Genomic DNA, 20,609 nt, shown 5'->3' with positions numbered 1-20,609 from the left:
AATGTCACCACACCTGCTCAGGGACAGTTCTCCCCTGAAGTCTCAGAGGGGCAGCAGAGGCTGTGCAGGAAGGGCCCCGTGCCAGCCTATGAGGACTTCGGCCTTGTGTGGACGAGCAGCTTGGTGTGTCCTTGAGCATGTCCTGGGCCAAGGACTTGTTGTGGATGACACCTTTTATGGTGAGTGAGAGACATCACGTGAGCCCTCCTCCTCCTAATGGAAAGGCATATGCAAAGTTGCAAGAACTGAAAAGAATCCCCCACAGAACCCAAAGGTCTGGCTTTGGGTACCCAGGGCGGCCGACACCACCTACCTACTCAGGCAGGTCCCTCACCTGGTGACGCTCACAGCTCCTGGTGACAATAGGCAACAGGGCTTCTTTTCTAGTAGCTTTTTGCCAAAATCCTAGAATCGGCTCCCCTGGAACACAGCACTGGCCAGCCCGTATGAGTCCCGTGGGCTCTGGAGTTAGAGGCAGATGGTCCTATCCAAATACTCGGGCAAAGGCAGGGGCATCCATTCCTGGAGGGACTGTCGGATGCCAGGGACAGCTGGGCAGCAGGAAGAGAGAACTCAGCTCCCTGAGCTGCCCTTAGAGCTGCAGCTTTGGACTCATCCCAGGGTGAAAGCCTCAGGGAGCCACAGGAGACAGAAGCCCTGGCTGAAAAGGGTTCAATACGCACGGCCTGCAGGGCCAAAGTCCTGCCTTGAACCCCAGGACTCCACTAAAGGCAGTAAAAACCAGTCATCCCGTCTCCCTCTCCCTCCCAGAAGCCCACACCTGGGAGGCCCTTGTCCCAGAGTGGTGGAGAGCTGGCTTACCCACCCAGCCTGGCAGCCCCTGTAGCCCACCCAGTGGTGAGGAGTCAGCAGACCCTTTCCATCAAATCAAAAAGGAGAAAAGGCAGGAAATCCAATGGCATGCACAATCAGGCCACGCGCCCCCTGAGCTGCAGCCGCCATGATTCGCCCAGTGTTGCGGACACACAGGGGTCCCATCACCACCTGGTCCTCACACCTGCGTTGTCACACAGACAGGTGGACGGAAACATTAATTTTTAAATACTTAATAAAGGTGCTGAGAGAAGACCAGAGAAAGGCAGTGGGTAAAACCTGAAGAAGGTGGATTTGAGTAAGGAAGTCTGAATGCAGCTTAGGGGCCACCTTGATGTAAGATGCTGGACCCGGGGGAGGAAGTGCAGGTATCAGGAACTCTGAGCCATCTTCACAATTTCCCAAAACTGTTCTAAAATAGAAGGTTGCTTGTAAAAAGTACATAATAAATGCAATTTGGAAGAAAATCCTGCAGAGCCAGCCCCACTGGAGGTGTCTTCTTGTCTCGGAAACCGCACAGAGCACCGTGTTGTCTGGAGGGAATCCAGCATCCCCGAGCTGGCTCTCAGGCAGTGCAGACTCCCATGCTCTGGCACTGGGAAGGGCAAGGAGGCCTTGGGAAGAGCCCAGTGAGCTCAGCCTGGACCACTTCCGGCCTCCCTCCCTGCCTCTTCTGTCTCTCCTCCTGCCTTCCCCTCCTTCCTTTCTCTCTCTCCCCCTCCCTCCCATCTCGTCTTCATTTTTTCTGCACTAGTTCATAGCACATCTCTTCCCTTTGTATTAATTCACCCCTAAGCAACCCAGTAGGCACCAGGAAATAGACACAGTTATTATAGAACCAGAATGCCATTAGCATACCCAACCACATTAGCAATAACTCCTGAGTATTATCGAATAACCAGCCTGGACTAAGATTTCCACAATTATCCAGAAATTTCCTTTGATGGTTGGTGTTTTCAAGTTTGGATTCAGCCAAGTATGGGAGTGTCATTTGTGGCCGCTCTGTCCCTTCATCCCTGTGACACCCCCTGTGACCCAAGGAGCCTCCGTCATCCCTGCTGGGTTCTCGTCTCTGCACTGATCCTCTTTCTCTCTTAGGTCCCCTCTCCATCCTTGCAGTTCCCTCTGTCCCATGGTGGCTTCTGGTCCTTGCCCAAAGGTGGCTGTGTCTACGTGTCCAGAGCAGAATTCCCCCTGCCCTTGCCCCACCAGTGGCTGCCCCTTCACACCATCCAAGCCATGTATGGACTTCCATGTGGCTCTGTCATCACCCTTTGGTACCTGTCTGAATGCCCATGAACCCCTCTGGGGCACAGCCTGAAGAGCTGCCACCAGGGCCTGCTCACTGCTTGGAGGACCTTGGCCTGGGTGACCTGAGCTGGGCTCTACCCCATCTCCCCCAGTCCTCAGCTGAGGCCCAGCCCGGCCTTCTTCCAGGGCCATCAGGCCCATGGCACCCCTGTGAGTGGGGGCCAGCATCACATCCCGCTCTTGCCCACTCTCCCCGACCTCAGACCCTGACCAGGGCTCCCTGGGACCCACCATACATTGTCCATGCACCCTGGCTTCCTGTACCTTGCAAGCCCTCCTGCTGCAGTCCTGGCTCTGAAGACCTCCTCACCTGTCCAGAGGTGCTCTGGAGCCCTTCCCTGAACTGAGCCTGGGGTGCTACCAGATTGTGTGTGTGCTCTGTTGAAGTGCATGTCACCCTATTGTGACTGTCCCCAGAACTGTGGGGACCCCGGGACACACGTCACCCCACTGTGACTGTCTCTAGCACTGAGGATCCTGGGGGCAGGGCTCTGTTCTGTCTTCTCTCACTCAGCAAAGGGACATTTCTGCCTAGCCTCTCAATTTTGAGTAACTGAATGGATGGCATATACCATCTATTTTACAAGGTAACACATGTTTAATTAAAAATATAATACAGAGGGGTTTTGCTTCCAAAAATGATGATATAACAGTGAAAAAAAACCCTCCCTCCTGAAACAACACAAGGACGGTTATTCACGAATACAGAACAAGGGCATCAGGCGAGGGAGGAGAATGATGCCTGAGAGATGAAGCCAGGCGTGGGTACCCAGCCTCCCCTCAAGAAAGAGTTTCCAGGCTGATGATGGGGAGGACTTGTCCCAGTGCAGCCTGGTGGTCTGTTAGCTGAGGAGCAGAGATGGCAGAGTACCAGGAAGAGTAGCTGGCCAGAAAGGACTCCAGACTTCTGCACGGGCTGCCCACGGAGTCAGCTGAGAACTAAAGGGTCTTTGAATGAGAAATTCTACCCCTGGTCAGAAACGGAGCCATCCAGAAAGACCAGAAGGAATGGGCCCAAATGTGCACACAGCACAGGGCTATGCACGTGGACCAGCAGATGAAGTCTCAAGGTCATGAGGCAGTGGGCAGGTCACGGAGTCTGGACTTGCCTCAGCAGTGTGGATACATTAGCCTAAACCACTTAGTCCCCTGGTTCCTCCTAAAAATACCTCCAAAGGCTACTCCCAATGGAACCATATTGCTTGTAAGCAAATACAACCAGAACAATGCTCAAGAAGATTTATACACCACAATTAATATATTCATTATGCATAGCAAACATATACTAATAAAAAATTTTTAAATACTGACATTAGTTTGTGCAAAAGAAAGTCAAAGCCAGAGAGGCAATAAGAGTGGTAGGCTGAGTCATAGGCAAGGAGCTCTGGGCTGTGGTAGATGGCTCCGAGCAGGGAGAAGTCTGAAGGATGACAAGGAGCTCTTAGGTGGTAATCGGGAAATGTCAGTATTGTTCTATGGAAGATGAAAGATGTCTGAAATTACACCTTAAAAAAATTTACAAAAATCTAAATATATCCAGTATCACAAGGAAAATCACACTGGTTGACATCCAATAAAAAATGAGGGGGCTGGGGTGTAGCTCAGTGTTAAAGCACTTGCCTAGTATGTAAGAAGGCCTGAGTTCCATCTCCAATACCGGAAAAAATCAGAAATGCTACTAGGGAGGGAATTTCAACACAAGGAGATAAAGACATTGAAACTAACCCAAGACTGACTGAAATGGTTGAATCAGCAAGCAAAGACATCTTAAAAGACATGAAGACAGTGCCAGGGATGTGCCTGCCTGGCAAGTGTGAGGTCCTGAGTTCAATCCCTGGTAATTAAAAAAAAAAAGACATGAAGACAGTAATCCATATGCTCACAGTGCAAACTAGAGACATGGGTGTTACAAAGGCCCAGAGAATTTCCAGAGGTGAAAACTGCTTCTGAGATTTAAAAAAAAATCTACCCTTGTGGGATTAATAGCAAGCTAGAAAATAGAGAAAAGATTAATGGATCTGAAGGTATAGTAATATAATCTATTCAAAAGGAAATAGATAGGGAAATAATTTTAATAATAAATAGCACAACATTGAGAGCCATGAATAATTCCAATCAGTGGAATGGTGTCCTTGAGGTAGGGACAGGAAAAATATTTGAAGAGATACTGGCTGAAACTTTCCAGATTTGATGAGAATTATAAACCCACAAATCCAAGAAGCCCAAAGAACCCCAAATAAAAGAAACATTAAAAAAAACTACTCCAGTTTGTTGAAACCACCAATAAAGAGACAATTTTTCTGAACCTGGATTACTTCACTTTATATGAGTTCCTCCAGCTTCATCCACTCTGCCACAGTGACAGGATTTCCTCCATCTTTTGTGGCTGAATAGTAGTTCCTTGTGTACACACTACATTTTCTTTATCCATTTATACAATGATAGATACGTACATTGATTGCATATCTTGGTTAATGTGAATAGGAACATGGAAATGCAGTTGTCTCTTTGACATACTGACCTCATTTCCTTTGGATATTTATCCAAGAGTGGATAGCTGGATTATATAGTAGCTCTATCTTTAATTTTTTGAAGAACTTCCACAATCATTTCCACAATGGCAGTATTAATCTATATTCCCACCACTAATCTATAGTCAAGAGAGTTCCTCTTTTTCTGCATCTTAATCATCATTTTGATACTTTTGATGATAGTCATTTTAACTGGTGTGAGATGGTATCTCACTGTGATTTTGATTGGTATTTCCCTGATGAGTATAATGTTGACAATTGTTTCATACAAATGTTAACCATTTATATATCTCCTTTTGAAAAATGTCTACTCAGTCCTTATCCCATTTGTAAATAAGCCTATTTATTTGATTGCTTTTGAGTTGTTTGAGTTCCTTATGTATTTTGCCTATTAATCCCTTAACAGATATATGGCTTAGAAATATTTTCTCCAAATCTGCAGGCTGCTTCCTCAATCTGATGATTTGTTATGCATGATTTTACATATATGTGGGATCTAAAAAAGAAAAAAAAACCTCATAGAAGCAGTGGAGGGTGCCTGGGGAGATGTTGTGTCCAAAATTTCAGTTAGATAGGAGAAATAAGTTAAGAGGTCTATTGTAGAATATGGTTAATGTAGTTAATAATATATGCTTGAAAAAATACTAAGAGCAGATTTTAAGAGCAGGTACTAAAGTGTTCTCAACACAAAAATGAAAACTATGTGAGGAAATATGTATATTACCTTTATTTATTCATTTTACAATGTATATATATTTGAAAACATGATGAACATATGCAATTTTAGGTGTCAATAAAAATAAAAAAGAGAAAATCTTAAAAATATCTGGAGAAATAGGGCATGTTATATAAACTAGAATAAACACAAGAAAGACAGCAGATTTTTTTGCTGAAAATAATGCATGAAAAAAGAGGATGGTGGAATTATGTTTAGACAGCACTGAAACAAACAGAAAATTTCAACCTAGAATTCTATGCCTACCATAGAATGCCTACCATTCTCTTTCAAAAATGGAAGTGAAATAAGAATTTTTGTGATATACAAACAGTGAAATAATTTATTGCCAGAGTCTTGCTATACCAGAAAAAATTTAAAGTAGTCCTCTGAGCAGAAAAGAAAGAGAAACCTGAAATACTAGCTATCAGAAATAATAGCTTTCACTGTAAGTAAAGTAATACAGTAATATACCTTCAAGGTTGTATAATAGATCTGGAAGTAAATACTACTAATAAAAGAGTCATAGTTGTTAAGTTAAGGAAAACATAAGATTTAATCATAAAAATATTCAATTAATCTACAAGAATCCAGAAAAGCTGGGAAAGGGGAAAAGAGAAAAGAGTACAAAATATAAAATGTTTACTATTGGGTAGATTTAAATTTAACCATCTAAATAATCTATCACATTAGATGCCAATTGTCCAAATAATACATTAAAAAGGAAGAGACGGTATTAAAAAACCAAGACTCAACTTGTTTCTTCAAAACTCATCTCAAAAATAAGAACACAAATGTAACAACAGTTAAAAGATAGAAAATTACTTGCTATTTGAATGTAATAGCTATATTACTTTCAGGCAAAGTTGATTTCACAGAAAAATATTATGAGGGATAATTATGGTCATTTTAGAATGACAAAGGATCTGTTCATCAAGGGAACACAATTAGAAGTGGTCATGCACTTAAGGACAGAACTTCAAAATATTTGAAGCAAAAACCTATGTAATTGTAGGAAGAAATAGACAAATCCCCAACCTATAGTAAAAGATTGGAACACCACTTTTTCAATAACTGACAGATCAAGCAAGCAGACAATCATTGATGTTTTGGTCAGGTTTTCATCACTAGTATAGAATATTCAACACCAGCAATTTAGTTGTGGCACACATTTTCAGAAATCTCAGTTCATAGTTTACTGGTTCGAAGGCAGAAACATCATGGTAGAAGCCTGTGGTGAAAGAAAGTTACTTCATTCATGCCATCCAGGAAGCAAAGAGCCGGGGAGAAGCCTGAGGAGAAGGAGCAAGGAATTAGATATAGTTCCTGAGTTCATGTGTACATGATCCACTCTCTTTAATCAGGCCCTACCTCCCAATAGCTCATTCAGCTATGAAGTCATCAATGGGTTAACCCATGGATGAAATAAGTGCCCTCCCATCCAATTACCTCTCCAAGAGTCTCTTATTCTAGTCAAGTTGATGATCAGGATTAACCGGCACAGTTGAAGAGATATGTGATTTGAACAGCATTGTGGATTAACTCAATGTGGATTAACTCAATTTCTGTTAAGGAATTTGAAGGTATTCCATCAGTGACCCCATGAGTACACGAAACACTGGCCACACAGACCATGTTCTGGAAACAAATCTCAGTTCATGAAACAAATCTCAGTTATTTTTGAAGGATTAAAGTCATACAAGATATTGTATGTTCTTGGCCAAGATGGAATTAATTTATAAATCAATAACAGAAAGTCTCTTGGAAATTCTCCAAACATTTAGAGGCTAAATAACATGCTTCTACGTAATTCATGGATCAAAGAAAAAGCCAAAAGGGAAGTGAGAAACTCTTTTTGAATGAACGGAAATGAAAACACACCTAAAATAACAATAGGATTGTCTCAGTAAATATAGGGAAAGCATTTAGAAAATATAATATCCATTTCTGATTTTAAAAACTCTCCAAAAACTGGCATGAAGGGAGCTTCCTCAACCTCCAAGGGTAGCTGTGCAAAACCTACAGCTAACATCAGACTTCATAGCGAAAGACTGAAAGTTTTCCTTCTAAGATCAGAAAGAAGACAGTGATGCCTGTTGTTATCACTTACATTCAACTTTATGTTGGAGATTCTGGTCGACAAAATAAGGCAAGAAAAAGAAATAACACTCATTCGGATTAGAAAGGAAGAAGTGAAACTCTTTCTTCAAAGATATTAGGATTGTTTATGTAGAAATTTTGATGGAATCAACACAAAAGCTACTAAATCTGAGTTTATCAAAGTTGGACACAGAATGTATATGAAAAGCCAAATGTAGTTCCATACAAGAGAAATAATCACAGATTGAGATAAGACTTATTCAAAATAATATAAAAATAGCTCTTAAAGTAACAGAAAATATGGCAAAGATGACAAAAGCAGATGAGGCCTTGCACATTGAAAACTACAAAATATTCCTGAGAGAAATGAAAGAAAAAATAAGTAAATGGAGAGATACAACATCCATAGGTCAAAAGACTCAAATTGTTAAGACACTAACCAACCCTCAAATTAATTTATAGATTCAATATTCATATATTAAAAGAAATTCCAATTGAAAACTTAGCAGAAATTTAATATAAAAATTCTGAAATTCAAATGAAAATGTAAATCAGGAAGAAATAAAACATTTTTAAGAAAAAATAGAAGACTTAATACTACTTGATTTCAATATTTATAATAAAACCATAGTAAACATGAAGACTTGAATAAAACTAGATAAATAACTCATTGGTACCAAACAGAGTATGCAGAAATACACCTATCCAAATACTGTCAGTTGATTTTGGACAAAGGTGCAGAGGCAATTCAGTGGAGAAAGAATAATATTTCAAGCAAATAGCACTGGAACAATTGAAAGTCCATACTCGAAATAAAAAACTGAACTCATACCTACAACTCACAACATCACAAAAGCAAGCTCAAAATAAGTTATGGACCTCCATATAAAAGTTAACACTCTGGAACTTGCAGGAGAAAACATGACTGATGACTTCATGACCCCAGGCTAGGCAGAACATTTCTTAAACAGGTCACGAAAAAGTGAGATCACTTTAGAACCAATTGATAAACTAGACTTTACCAAAATTAAAAACTGCTGGTCTTCTGATGACATTGCAACAGAACCAAAAAAAGACAAGCCATAGACCTGGAGAAAATATTTGCAATTTACATCTCTGATAAAAGAATTGTGTTTAAAGAACGACCCCAAATCAAGAAAGCTAATAACCCAATAAAAATTGTTGGCATTTCATCATAGAAGATACATATAGGCAAATAAACATGTAAAACAGTTCTTAATATCATTATTCACTATGGAAATACAAATTAAAACCACTGGGGATATTGCCTCACACTTAGTAGGATGGCTATAAGCAAAAGCATGAGCAGCTATAGCCAGGCAGGGCAAGAACATGGAGAACAAATGTGTGCATGGATCTTCACGGCATCTCCATTTCTGGTAGCCCGCATTGTACCACACCACGTGCCCATCAGCAGCTGAAGCACAGACACATGGTGTGTTCCTGGAGTGGCACACTGTGAACACCAGGAAGCAAGGGATCATTCACGTGCCCTGGTGTGGCTGGGTCTCAGGATACTCACACCAAGTGACACAAGCCAGAAGAAAGCACGTATGTGTTGTATGGGCCAAATTTATAAACTGATGTGTCCTGGTGGCCTCCAGCTTCCTGGAAGAAGGTGGCAGGAGTGATGGCAAGGGACAGTGGACTTCAGCAGTGGCTGTGGGTCTCTGCACCATCCTGATTGTGGCAATGCTTTCAGCACACACACACATGCAACCTGCAGACTGTCCACTTGAAGGACACACAATATAGTGAGTGCCACTTGTGCTTCTGTGATGGCCACCTTGCTGTGTCCACATGGCGGGGCCATGTGCCAGAGTTTGCTCAAACTCCAGTCTAGATGTTGCTATGGGGCTTTTTACAGATTTGACCTATACTTAAATCCATAGAATCTGCCCTGGCATGGCAGTGCAAACCTGTACTCCCAGAACTTGGGAGGCTGAGGGAGGAAGAGCGTGAGTTCAAAGCCAGCCTGTGCTACATAGAGACCCCAGCTCTAAAAGCCAAAAGCAGAAAAGAAGAATCAGTAGAGTCTGAGGAAAGCGAATGACTCTCCATGACGGGGGTGCACCTCATCCAATCAGGTGGAGGATTTAATAGAAAAGATGCAGGGGCCCAAGAAGAGGACACTCTGCTCAAAGACGCTTTGCATACAGTGCCCACAGCACTGGCTCCTTCCTGGTCTCCAGCTTGTCACCCTCCCCTGGAAGCCCTGCTTCTGCGCCTGCCCAGCCACTGCTGTGTGAGCCTCCCTCTCTCCCTCCCTCTCTCTCCCTCCCTCTCTCCCTCTCTCTCTCCCTCTCTCTCCCTCTCCCTCTCTCCCTCCCTCTCTCTCCCTCTCTCACCCTCTCCCTCCCTCTCTCTCTCCCTCTCCCTCTCTCTCTCCCTCTCTCTCTCTCCCTCTCCCTCTCTCTCTCCCTCTCCCTCCCTCCCTCTCCCATTCTCCACACACTCACCCCCTCACTGACACACAAAACCCTATATTTCTCTAGGGAACCCTGAATACTTCTTCAAAATTGTTAATAATACCAAAAGATACAAGAGATAAGAATCATCATCCATATTCCCATTAACAATATACTTAAATTTCTAAAAGGAACAACGGGCATGATAGATATGACAAAGACAATTTAAAAAAAAGGCTTACACGTGAAAAATTGTTAATTCTTCTCATTATCTTATTTATATCATTCTCTAGTTTTTAATTCTACAAAACTTGAAGATATTAAGTCTAGAAATTGAAAGAGTTCTTACTAATCAATAATAAAAAGAAGAAAGACCAAGGGCAAACTTAGAAAGGGACATAAATAGTTGATTCACAGAAGACATTAAAATGACATGTGTGAAATTGTTAACCCTTATTAGAAGGAATACATGCAAATAAAAGGCATTAAAAACTGTTTTATCACCTATGAATTTGTTTGAGCTGCTCACTCAGGGATCCTGTCACACAGTCCCTGCTGGGGTGGGCACTGATGTAGGGACAGTCAGCAGGAATGTCAGTGATATCAGCAGTTTGGGAAGTTCATTCGGCAGTACATAACAAGACCTTAGAATGGTGTCCTTATCCTGACCTGATGGTTCTAGTTCTGTAATTAGTTCTATAAATAACTGTAACTACACCAAAAGGCTTAGCAGAAGGGTGCTTGTTTCTGAAGTGTTGAGAAGTGACACGCTGGTCCTACCATCCCAAAGTAGACTGGCGAAATGGACTATGGTGACCCCGTGTCACAGCACTGCAGACAGCAGGAACAGAAAGGCTCTGTGCAGACAGATGACACTGACACAGTGACCACCGCAAACTGGAAAACCCTGCAAGATGTCTTCGGAGAGAGAGCTCATCTCGAAGGAAAGATATTAACAAGATGCTCAGCAAGGTTAACTCGGAGTGGTAGACTAGAGGAACATTTTATTTTCCTTCTGAGTGCATCTCCATTTTGCAATATTTTTTAAAGAGCTCTGTGTAATGAGGAGAAGCCAAGCTGCATATTTCTGGGGCCAGGTTGCTGGGGTCCAGCCTCACCCGCCACCTTCTCCCTGCCTGGGCTTTCTCAGGTGTAAACCCAGGGATCGGCTACTCCAGAGAGCTGCTGTGAGGGCCTGGCACAGGGAAGGGAACACCTAAACACTACTAATTATTAGTATTAAGGCTGGATCAATAGTATCGATAATAATCAATGCAATGCCTTTTAGCGTCACACATTTGCTTCTGTTGCTGCCTCTACATGGGACAGTTTGGGCTGCAGTGCTGCAGGCAGGTGGTCATACTCACTTGGTCCTGCTCCTGCTGAGCCTGCTGCTCTTTGTCTGGTGTCTGGGGGCCTTGGGGACTTCTCTTCGGCCGTGGCCCTCTCTTTCCTCAGCCTGCGAGCTCACTGAGGGCTGATCCCACAGATCCCGAGGTTGTCCCTGAGCTGGGCAGCACCCATCTCACAGAAGTCACAGCCATATTCCCTGGCTCAGAGCCAGAAGCCCAAGTGGTGGAGGACATGGAAGCCATGGCCACACCTCTGGAAGCTGCTGAGTCCCCCAGTCCCCCTCCTCACCGTTAGGAGAGGAAGTGGCCACTGCCCCACCTGGATCCCCACACCCTCTGCACCTGTGGGAGGGTTTCTCCCCCAGGCAGGCAGAGGGATCTCTTGTAAATGCCCTCAGGTGTGAATATGGAGGTGGGAGGTCCTCACAGGAAACCCTGTTCCAGGGGGAGGAACGGGCCAGGGAGGGGCACACACACAGTGCCACAACAGTCCAACCCTTGAGCAGCCAGCTGTACTCAGATCTGTACAGATGCCCTGCAGAACAAGGTCCACACTTCGTAAAACATGCTTCCCATCTTGGTCGTCTCAACAGGGCAACCGATATCTCACTTCGAAACAACTCCCAATCCAGATCGCTGGGAGCTCTTGGTCAGTCAGACAGCCCAGGACTAAAGCAGGTGTGACACAGGGTGGAAGATGGGGTGAGGGCAGTCACACCGGTGTGCCACGCTGGTGTAGGGGGAGGAAGACTGAAGTGTGAACCTTGGGCAACCTCCCACCTAAGCCCACCTGCTCCAGGGAGATGCCCATTTCCCTCTGCTCTCCATGGGTGGCCTGCTGGCAAGGCTGGCCTTCCCTGGCCAGGTGTCTTTAGCAGCCCAGTGACTATGGTAGCTTAATGTGCTCTGAGGCCAGAAGATTGCCCAGGATTAAACAATCACTGCCTTCATGTTTTAGGCTTGGGGCTAAGATGGTGGTGTGATTCTCACACAAACTTATTTAGGCTCTGAAATGCAATGCCCTGTTAATTCGGGGTGGTAATCAAACCACCTCATCATCAACAACAACAAACTGTCTATTGGTAGTGCATGTTGGGATTCAGAACCAAGACTTCTGTTTCCTAGCAACAGAATTCAGTGCTCTGCTCATCCCCATCCTCAATTTCCCTCCTGGTCTGTCTCACCAGGCCCCTGGAAAAGAGGCCTGGATGGAGCTGGGTGAGCCAGGCACCCAGGCTGCATCTCTGTGATGAGGCCAAGGTTACTGTCTCCATGGAGAGAGGTCCCTGTGTCAGCTCTTCAGTTTCTCTCTGACCCCACCCCTGGATCCCCTGTGTACTCTGGGAGGAGAATTGGCCTCTCCAGCCTCCCTAGCCTGCACACTCCTCACCATCCTGCATTCCAAGTCACAAGATCCAAAGGCTCCATTCCGATATTTCCTGTAGGGATCTTCAGTACACAGTGTGAACGGTGCTCTACTGTCCTAACCCCTTCCATCATAGCCCCAGCACTGCTGCAGCCACAGAAGTCCCCTGGCCTATGTTCCAGGATACAGCGGGCTGTCTCACTCCATGCCCTCATGCTCCCTCTGCTTGGACTCCTCTCCCCAGCAGCCATTCACCCACCCACCACACTGTGGCAGGACAGCTTCCAGTTACCTGCTCCAGTTCAACATGCTCCCCATCACACCTGTTCTGGAGTAGAAAAACCACTGTAAACCCAATTACTGGGTGGACAGCCAGCAATTTAAAGACTGAATTAGAATAGAAAGCATCAGAGAGTATCGTGAGAGTAACTTTCATTTCTGGGATGTGTGTGTGTGTGTGTGTGTGTGTGCGTGCGCGTGTGTGTGTATGCACCTGTGTGTGTGGTATGTGACTGTTGGTCCTGAGTATGACACCAAGCGATGTGTGACAGTGAATCTCCTGGACACTCTCTCCAGCACACTCCTTGCTGTACCCCAGAACTTGATCTTGGGCCAAATATCCCACCAGTGACACACTACTGCAGTTGCTTTGTTCCTTGTCTGGTCCCAAATAGAGTTTAAGGTCCTGAGGGACAGGAAGTGTAAGTGCTGTTGACTTCCAGGCACTCTATGCCTGGCATCTAGTGGGCACTCAGTTCACACAGGCTGAATGAGCAATGCCTGGCACAGAACAAGAGTTCAAGAAGCACACGATGAAATGGGATCCAAGGCGTTTTAGAAAGTCACATTCCTATTGGCAGGATAACAGGACTGAACCAAAGCCAGGAAGCTGTGTAGGTAGATTTGAGCACCCATGGTTGGCTCCATAGATCCCAACCAAGGGGCCTGTCCCTGGGTGCTGCCCCAGCTTTGCAGTGTATCCTCCCTGCAGGAAAGGGAGCACGGTGAAGCCATCCTTGAGAAGATGCGCAGATAGCGTTTTAATCATGCTGGCGCAGGACATGGAGCCTGGCATGGACACAGACACACCGCAGTGGGAACGTGGTCAGGGGCCTCTTCAGTTCCTCGGCTTCCTCGGGTCCCTGAGGCGGCTCTGGGTGTGCGTGTGTGCGTGTGTGTGTGTCTGTGTGAGAGAGAGCATGTGCCTTGCGTGTTTGAGTGTGCAGTGTGTGCATGTGACAGGTGGCATGCATGTGTGCACACGTGCCCCTCGTCCGCATGGTCCCCAGACCAGGGCTCAGAGTGAAGAGATGATGCTGATCACCCCCTGGTGATCACTTGGTGACTTGCCACCTCCAAGACCTCTTGGGGTGCAAGCTGTCTCTGCCCCTGCAGGACAGGACAGGACAGGACAGGACAGGACAGGACAGGATGATCCTAGGAAGCCCAAAGTGGGGCATTGTGTTAGCTGGTCCCCTGAGCTGCAAGAAGGGAGGGTGTAGGCCCTGTGGCTGGGCACTCACAGGAGCAGTATGGACCCAGGATCAGGACCATCTGGACTTGGGAGTTTATCCCCTCGGGCTGAGAGGGGACAGGACAGGGACAGCTGGCAAGTGCTCTCAAAGGACTCTCCCTCTCCAGCTTGTTTACAGCTGAACCTGTTCTGCAGGTGATAATTACACAAACAGAATGAACTGTAAACACTTGTTACCCAGCCCTGCCCTGCCGAGAGCCCACAGTCGCCACTGGGATTTGGCTTGTCTCAACTCTAAGAGAGGGCTGAGGAGGGTGGTCACCAAAGAGGTGTTCACCGGAGGTGACAACAATGTTCCTGGTGCAGAGGATGAAAGGGACATGGATCTCCATGCCTGGCAGTGTCTGCCTAGCATGAGTGGGATCCTGTAGGGCACAGGGCCTCCAATGACCCGCTGGTCCAAGCCATGGCCCTCCTTGGAGGGTCCCAGGCAGCCTCTGCTCTGAGTGAACTCCATCCGGGCCAGGATCCCACCCCAAGGGAGGCCTGGGCCCCGCGTGCCAGGCTGGGTCCACAAACTTCACTTTTCACGTCCTGGCCACACTGTGCCCAGGCGGCGTGCGCGCCGGGCTGTCTCTGTCGCCATCCAGAGGCACGGCTCGGGCGCCGCGGCCCCTCTGTCGCCTCCCCCGCCAGTCCCGGCCCGGCGCGGGACCCGGCGCGCCGTGTGCGCGCGCACTGGTGCCGGGGCCGCGGAGGAGCCGGGGCGCGCAGCGACGCCCAGAGCCGCGGGCCGGCGTCCCCGGTCGGGCGGGCGCGTGCGGCGGGCGCGAGGGGCCTGGGCGGCGGAGGCAGAGGTGGCGGAGGCGGCGGCGGAGGCGGCGGCGGAGGCGGCGGAGGGCCATGGCGCGCGCGGAGCCCGCACGTGGAGGCCGGGTCGGGGGCGCGGGCCGGGCCGGCTGCTGAGACGCGCAGCTGCCCCGCGCGGGCGCCGCGGCTTCAATGGCGCCATCGCCCAGGACCGGCAGCCGGCAAGATGCGACCGCCCTGCCCAGCATGTCCTCAACTTTTTGGGCGTTCATGATCCTGGCCAGCCTGCTCATCGCCTACTGCAGTGAGTACCGTGCCCAGCCCCGCGCGGCCCTCGGCCCAGCCCGCAGCCGTGGGCGCCGAGTGGCACGGAGTTGGAGCAGGCGCCGTCCCCGATCCCCTCGGCCCTGCCGGTCTGGGCTGGGGTCTGCGCCCCGCTCTGGGCACCTTGGGGTGGGCATGTCTGCTTGCCCCCTACCCCCGGCAGGGCCCCGCGCCAGGCCCGCGAGGCGCGGCGCGGAGGTGCCCACCGTGCCCTCCCGGCGCCTGTCGCGTGTCGCCTGTCGCCACCGCTCCCGGGCCAGCGGCCCTGTGAGCAGCCTGGGCTTCTCGGCCCGGCGGTGCCCGGCGGTGCGCTGGGGGCGGCGGCGAACTGGGCGCGAGCTGCTCTGCGGGGTCTGGGGCGCTGTGCCCAGTGCTGTCCGCGGGCGACACTTCCGCCAGCGAAGACTTGGGGACGCGGCGGCAGAGCCCCGAGTAGGCTTCTGGGGCGGTCGCGGGGCTCGAGCTGCCTCCCCGGAAAGCAGCTCCTGGCTGCGCCTCCTGAATCGGAGGAGTGAGGGGTGGGTGCCAGGAAACCGGCCACCCTGCAGGCATGATGGAGGGCCGGGTCGGATCTATCTGGGGGCCCAGAGGGTCTGCGCGGGCCAGGGCACCGGCTGGGGGCTGGGGTAGGGGTGCGATGGGGACCACTGGAGCGGGTGCTTGGCGATGGGGCTGAGCAGAGCGGCCTCTGTGCTGGGCACAGACTTGGGGCGGCTGCTCCACGTCCGGGCAGCTGCTCGGGGTGGCTGGGCACAGCCTGGGGGGGGGGGGGGTTGTCAGCTTCCTGGCCACTGGGCACGGGGCTCCTGGCGCCTTCCCATTCCAGCAGGGGGGAAGCATGGGTCCTAGGAACACCTGTCTTGGGGAACTGCAACGGGTGCAGGGGGCAATGGAAAAATATGGATTCTCTGAGAAAGAGAGACAGACAGAGAGAGAGAGAGAGAGAGAGAGAGAGAGAGAGAGAGAGAGAGAGAGAGCCAAAGAGACAGAGACCAGCCATTGCCTAGCCTCCCTCTGCCTCCCAGCTGGGGTGGGCCACGTCTGAGCCTGGGCCTCCAGCCTCTGAGTGCAGCCTTCTGCTGTCTTGGGAATGGGACTGCAGGGGCCTCTGAGACTCAGCTGCCAGAGTCCTGGGATGGAGTGGGTGATCTGGGCCCCAGGATCTCTAGGGGAACCCAGTGCCTGGAGCAGAAATCATGCTACTCTTTGACCTGGGCTTTGGCTTCTCTTTTATTGCTGTGGGCCCTTTGGGGAGGGTCTGCAGGCAGGGAGGGTCACAGCCAAAGGGGGGGGCTGTAACCTGGAAGCCCACCAGGACTCCCCTGCCCTGGATATGTACCCCTCTGATTATACTTGCAGGGATGGCTGCAGGGAGGTGGGTCTGGGGGTATGCATGGCATCTGTGCCTACTACCCAGCCCTGGAGAAGGCATTCAGGGCTTCCCCAAGTGGCCCTCTGAGCATGGCATCCTTGGTGATGTAGAAGGGGTTAATGGCAGGTAAACTCTTGGAGCTGAAGAGGTGGCGTTTGAACGCACTTCCTGGTGGCTGCACAGGAGGAAGGAGCTGGCTCAGCAGCACTGGGGGAGGGCCATGTCCTGCCATGAGCCCCCAGCTGCTGCCCTTCCTTGGTCTTGGCATGGTGTCCTTGGGGCCTGTTCTGAGAGAACCCAGAACCACAGGCTGGCCCCATGCAGGCAGCCAGGCAGGTGCTGGGAGCATAGCTGCTAATTACTGCTAAGTACATGCTACCTAGCCTACGGCTTCAGCACTGTACCCCTGCCAGCCAGGGCGTGCCCGGGCCCACTCTCCAGGCATAGGCTGCACTGCCTCATCCACGCCAGCTGTGGCCCAAATCCCAGTCTCCTCACTTTGTCATCCTGATGGCTCACACCTTCCCGGGACTGCTGTCCACTCTCCTGAGTCCAGAGTCAGAGTGCAGTCCTGGAAGTGCTGGCCGCTCAGACACACGGAGGAAGAGAGGTCATCTTTCACACTCCCCACCACACTGTAAGCGGCTCTTCCATCACCACAAGGACATTTGGTAAAAATGTCTTACCCAGCACAGCAGACACTCCTAGTAACAGCTTGGGTGAGCTGTGTTTTGATGGCTCTTTCCTTCCATCTCTGTGTAATGGAATAATTGACAATAAGATAACATTGTCGGATGCACCCCATTACACCAGAAATGCACTTGGAGAAATTAAAACATTTTGCTAAAATACAAAATAGACAATAATAATTTATAGCTTGGAGTTGCAGTCCTACAGAAAAGTATGCTTTCTTTTCTGTTAGAATTGACAAAGCAAATGAAATGATAATTAAACAGTTCCTATAATTTCATCCTCTCATCCCATATAGCTAGGATGAAGAAAAATAGTTAGCATCCTTGTGTGTAAATTGTTTTTGCTATCAGTAAGAATTTTTTATTACCCCCAATGAATGTTCCTGGGTTATGGAGCAGGTATATTTGCATTGTATTAATTAGGGAAACTGGTATCATACTGGATTCAGTTGTCCTACCTCCTAAATCTGTGTGTTTCTCTGCAGTATGTAAGATGTTCACTTCCTGGTGATGCTAAGAGAAAACCAGATTATTTCCTGGCCTGGTTTCTCTGAGGGGAATTCTGCTGCTCTCGGCCCAGCGAAAGTCCTTCCTTCTTTGCTGTCTGCAAGGTTCAGATTTAAGGAGATGAGCTCCACCCTCTGGCTGGAGAAAGACCTGCAGTCCACCAATTAGGCTGGTTGCTATGGTGACACAAACTTGTCATTTTCTCCTATCCGGGAAGAATTGCCAGGAAAAGCAAAAAGGGAAGGGGCCCCGCATGGCTTCCTTTAAAGTGCATGCTCTGTGGTGCGTGTCCAGCACGCTGACCATAGGCTCCGCTTCTCTGGCAGACGATGCCGCCAGCAGGCTGGACTCTGGTAATGAGTGGACTTGGGAGGCAGTGAGTGCACTGTGAGAGAAAGTTACTCGGCTTCGTTCTGGGCTGGGGAACTCCTCAGGCCATGCTGTGGAGGAGCCGACGCGGATAAATTTCCTCCAGCAGCTCAGGAGCTGAGCGGTCTGCCGGCCCAGACTCAGCTCTTGAGTGCAAAAGGACCTCTCTGTGCCAGGCACAGCCAGGGTGGGAGTGGCTGCCTGCTGCGCTGGCCCCTGAAGATGTGATCTCTCCTAGCTGGCTTGCGGGATGCTGGACATAATAGCAGCCTGAACCACGGAGAAGATGGTCCGCTGGTGCCATTTCTGACACCGAGCCTCAGCTCTGACACTTGCATGGAGTATTTAATACTAAAGTGGAGAGCTCTGCGTGGTTCCTACTGGTGGGCAGTGCTCCTGGCGGGTCAACAGTGGGGGACAGTCCCGTTTCAAAGTACCAGGAAGCCCTGTGCAGGACAGGCAACTGGGGTGTTTGATGGACATTTTTTTCAAATAAGTCCCTTCAAAATTGAATTGTGCCTTTCAGTTAAATCTCATGTCCTCAGCTGCAACTATGAGAAGAAATTATAAACAACTTTGGAATTGTTTTTAATCCATTAGAATACTAACCAAGCATAGACACTCTGATGTAGCATTTCTTTTATAAATACAATTTATGGCATATTTAGGAGAGATTAGAATATGCTATATCCCTGCTGCTCAATTTTTATTTCCGGAGTTCTTGAAGAGGTAAAATTGAAAATACAGAGGCTTAATGAAGTGATGCCGTCTAGAATTTTTTTCTGGTTGTTTTTTTTTTTTTAATTTCCTACTGTGTTTTCATTTGGTGAATTTCTGGCACAAGAGGTGTTGTTTGTTTCTTTCAAGGACACGAAGGTAGGTTCCCTCTCCTTGTGGGATCTTTACTAGCTGAGCTGGGTGCCCAACGACCTTGGACCTCGAGGGGCTTTGTCTCCTTGGAGAGTTTCCTAAAGGAAGGGACTTCTGGAAAAGGACCCCTCTCCTGGCTACAGAAACCTTCCCTGACCTAGGCCAGGGAACAGGAGAACCCAGAAAAGGGCCTCACCCTGGTGGGACTGGTCAGCAAGACTCCACACTTTGGACCTGCCACTCTATATCCGAGGCATAAAATATGCAGATCAACTTTTGTGGCAAGAAGTATTTTCAGGTGACTTTTATGGGCATAATTATGGGAAAATGTTATGATAATGTGGCACTAGAAAAGGGAAGAAAAGCAAAACATTAAAATCCCTGTTTCTTTATATAGCATCGCAGCTGCGCTGATTTAGAAGAACTCATTTTTGCATTAAGACTTGATGCTCTGGAGTTAACGACCTCTAGAGATAGCCACCTGTCACCCAGAGCACTGTTGGTGATGGCCCTGCCCTAGTGATGAGGGGAGGAGTGGACGGGGAGTCCTGGAAGGGACTTTGATTTGGCCAGCTCCAGGAGCAGGCGAATGGCTTCCTGGGGTTCACATATGGGGAGTGTGGTGTGTTGGCTGCCAGATCAGGAGCCTGAGGGTGCAGGGTGCCAGGGCCTGTGGGGTCTGGTGGCATCCCTTCCTGAATGCTGCCCTGCAGGCTTTTCTGGAGCCTTCTCCATCAACCAGGACCCGGAGCTGCCAGTTTCCTGTGGTTTCTGGGAAGGCCCTGTTGATACCCAGAGGCCTGAAAGGCCCCCAGGAATCCCCTGAATGCTCCTCCTTCTGCCCAGACTTCTCTGCCAGGCGTGTGTGCTAACCCAGCCCTGGAAGCTGCCAGAGCTGTCCGGATGCTGGGCTTCCCACAAGCATCTGGGAAGCTGGCCGGCAGTGGTCTAGGCGCCTGCCCTCATTCCTCCTTCATCCAGAGAATTTGGGGGGTTGCTTCTGGGGGCCCCAGAATGTTTGCTTATTGAGTGAGAGTGCTGGGTGGAAACAGGTGTGGCATGGCTTCCATCTCTGGCCAGGCGAGAGGGGCTGCTCTGGGATCCTGATCTCCAACTCTGTGTGCTGCTCGAGCAGCGGGACTGGGCTTGGTGGACAGTGTCCTGGGAGAGGCCTCCCGTTGTCCCTCCCAGGGACCTGGCTGTCTCTGGGGCTGTCCTTCCCCAGCAGTGGCTTGGCTGCAGGCCCCAGTGTCAGGCGATGTGGCAGTTGGGTTGGTTGGGAGCTCCAAAGGTACCAGACCCTAGGGCAGAGAAGTGGGCACAACAGCTGCTGCCATGGAACTTGTGTCTCAGGGTCCCAGCGGGGTGGTGACCATTGGCACAGAGCAGAGACAAGCTGCTGGGCCGAGCACCGTGGCCAGCACTGGGTGGTCATGGGTCCCTGTGCCTGATTTCCAGCTGCCACCCTGGCCCCCATAGAGACCTCCCCGCTTGGCCCTGAATCTCACCTCTGTCTGGAGCTGCCTGCACACTCCACAGCTCTGTCCCTGTGT

The 20,609-nt window shown here is 49.1% G+C and overlaps 1 protein-coding gene across 4 annotated transcripts in view; it reads left to right on the top strand.

Moving 5' to 3' along the window:
• Nucleotides 1-15,042: 15,042 nt before the first annotated feature.
• Nucleotides 15,043-20,609, top strand: part of Tafa5 (TAFA chemokine like family member 5) — a 164,136-nt gene continuing 158,569 nt past the window's right edge. For 2 of the 4 annotated variants that reach the window (XM_087213665.1, XM_087213667.1), the window contains exon 1: nucleotides 15,043-15,226. In XM_087213665.1, coding sequence (XP_087069791.1) covers nucleotides 15,115-15,226 — 112 coding nt within the window. In that variant the 5' untranslated portion in view covers nucleotides 15,043-15,114. The remainder of the gene's footprint in view (nucleotides 15,227-20,609) is intronic. The other 2 variants (XM_087213668.1, XM_087213670.1) reach the window with 2 other exon arrangements.

The sequence above is a fragment of the Heterocephalus glaber genome, unplaced genomic scaffold (genome assembly GCF_053883595.1).
Source record: "Heterocephalus glaber isolate CG9 unplaced genomic scaffold, H.glaber_assembly_v1.0 deba00001444, whole genome shotgun sequence".
Classification (NCBI taxonomy): Eukaryota; Metazoa; Chordata; class Mammalia; order Rodentia; family Bathyergidae; genus Heterocephalus; species Heterocephalus glaber.
This window is presented reverse-complemented; position numbering and strand designations above follow the sequence as displayed.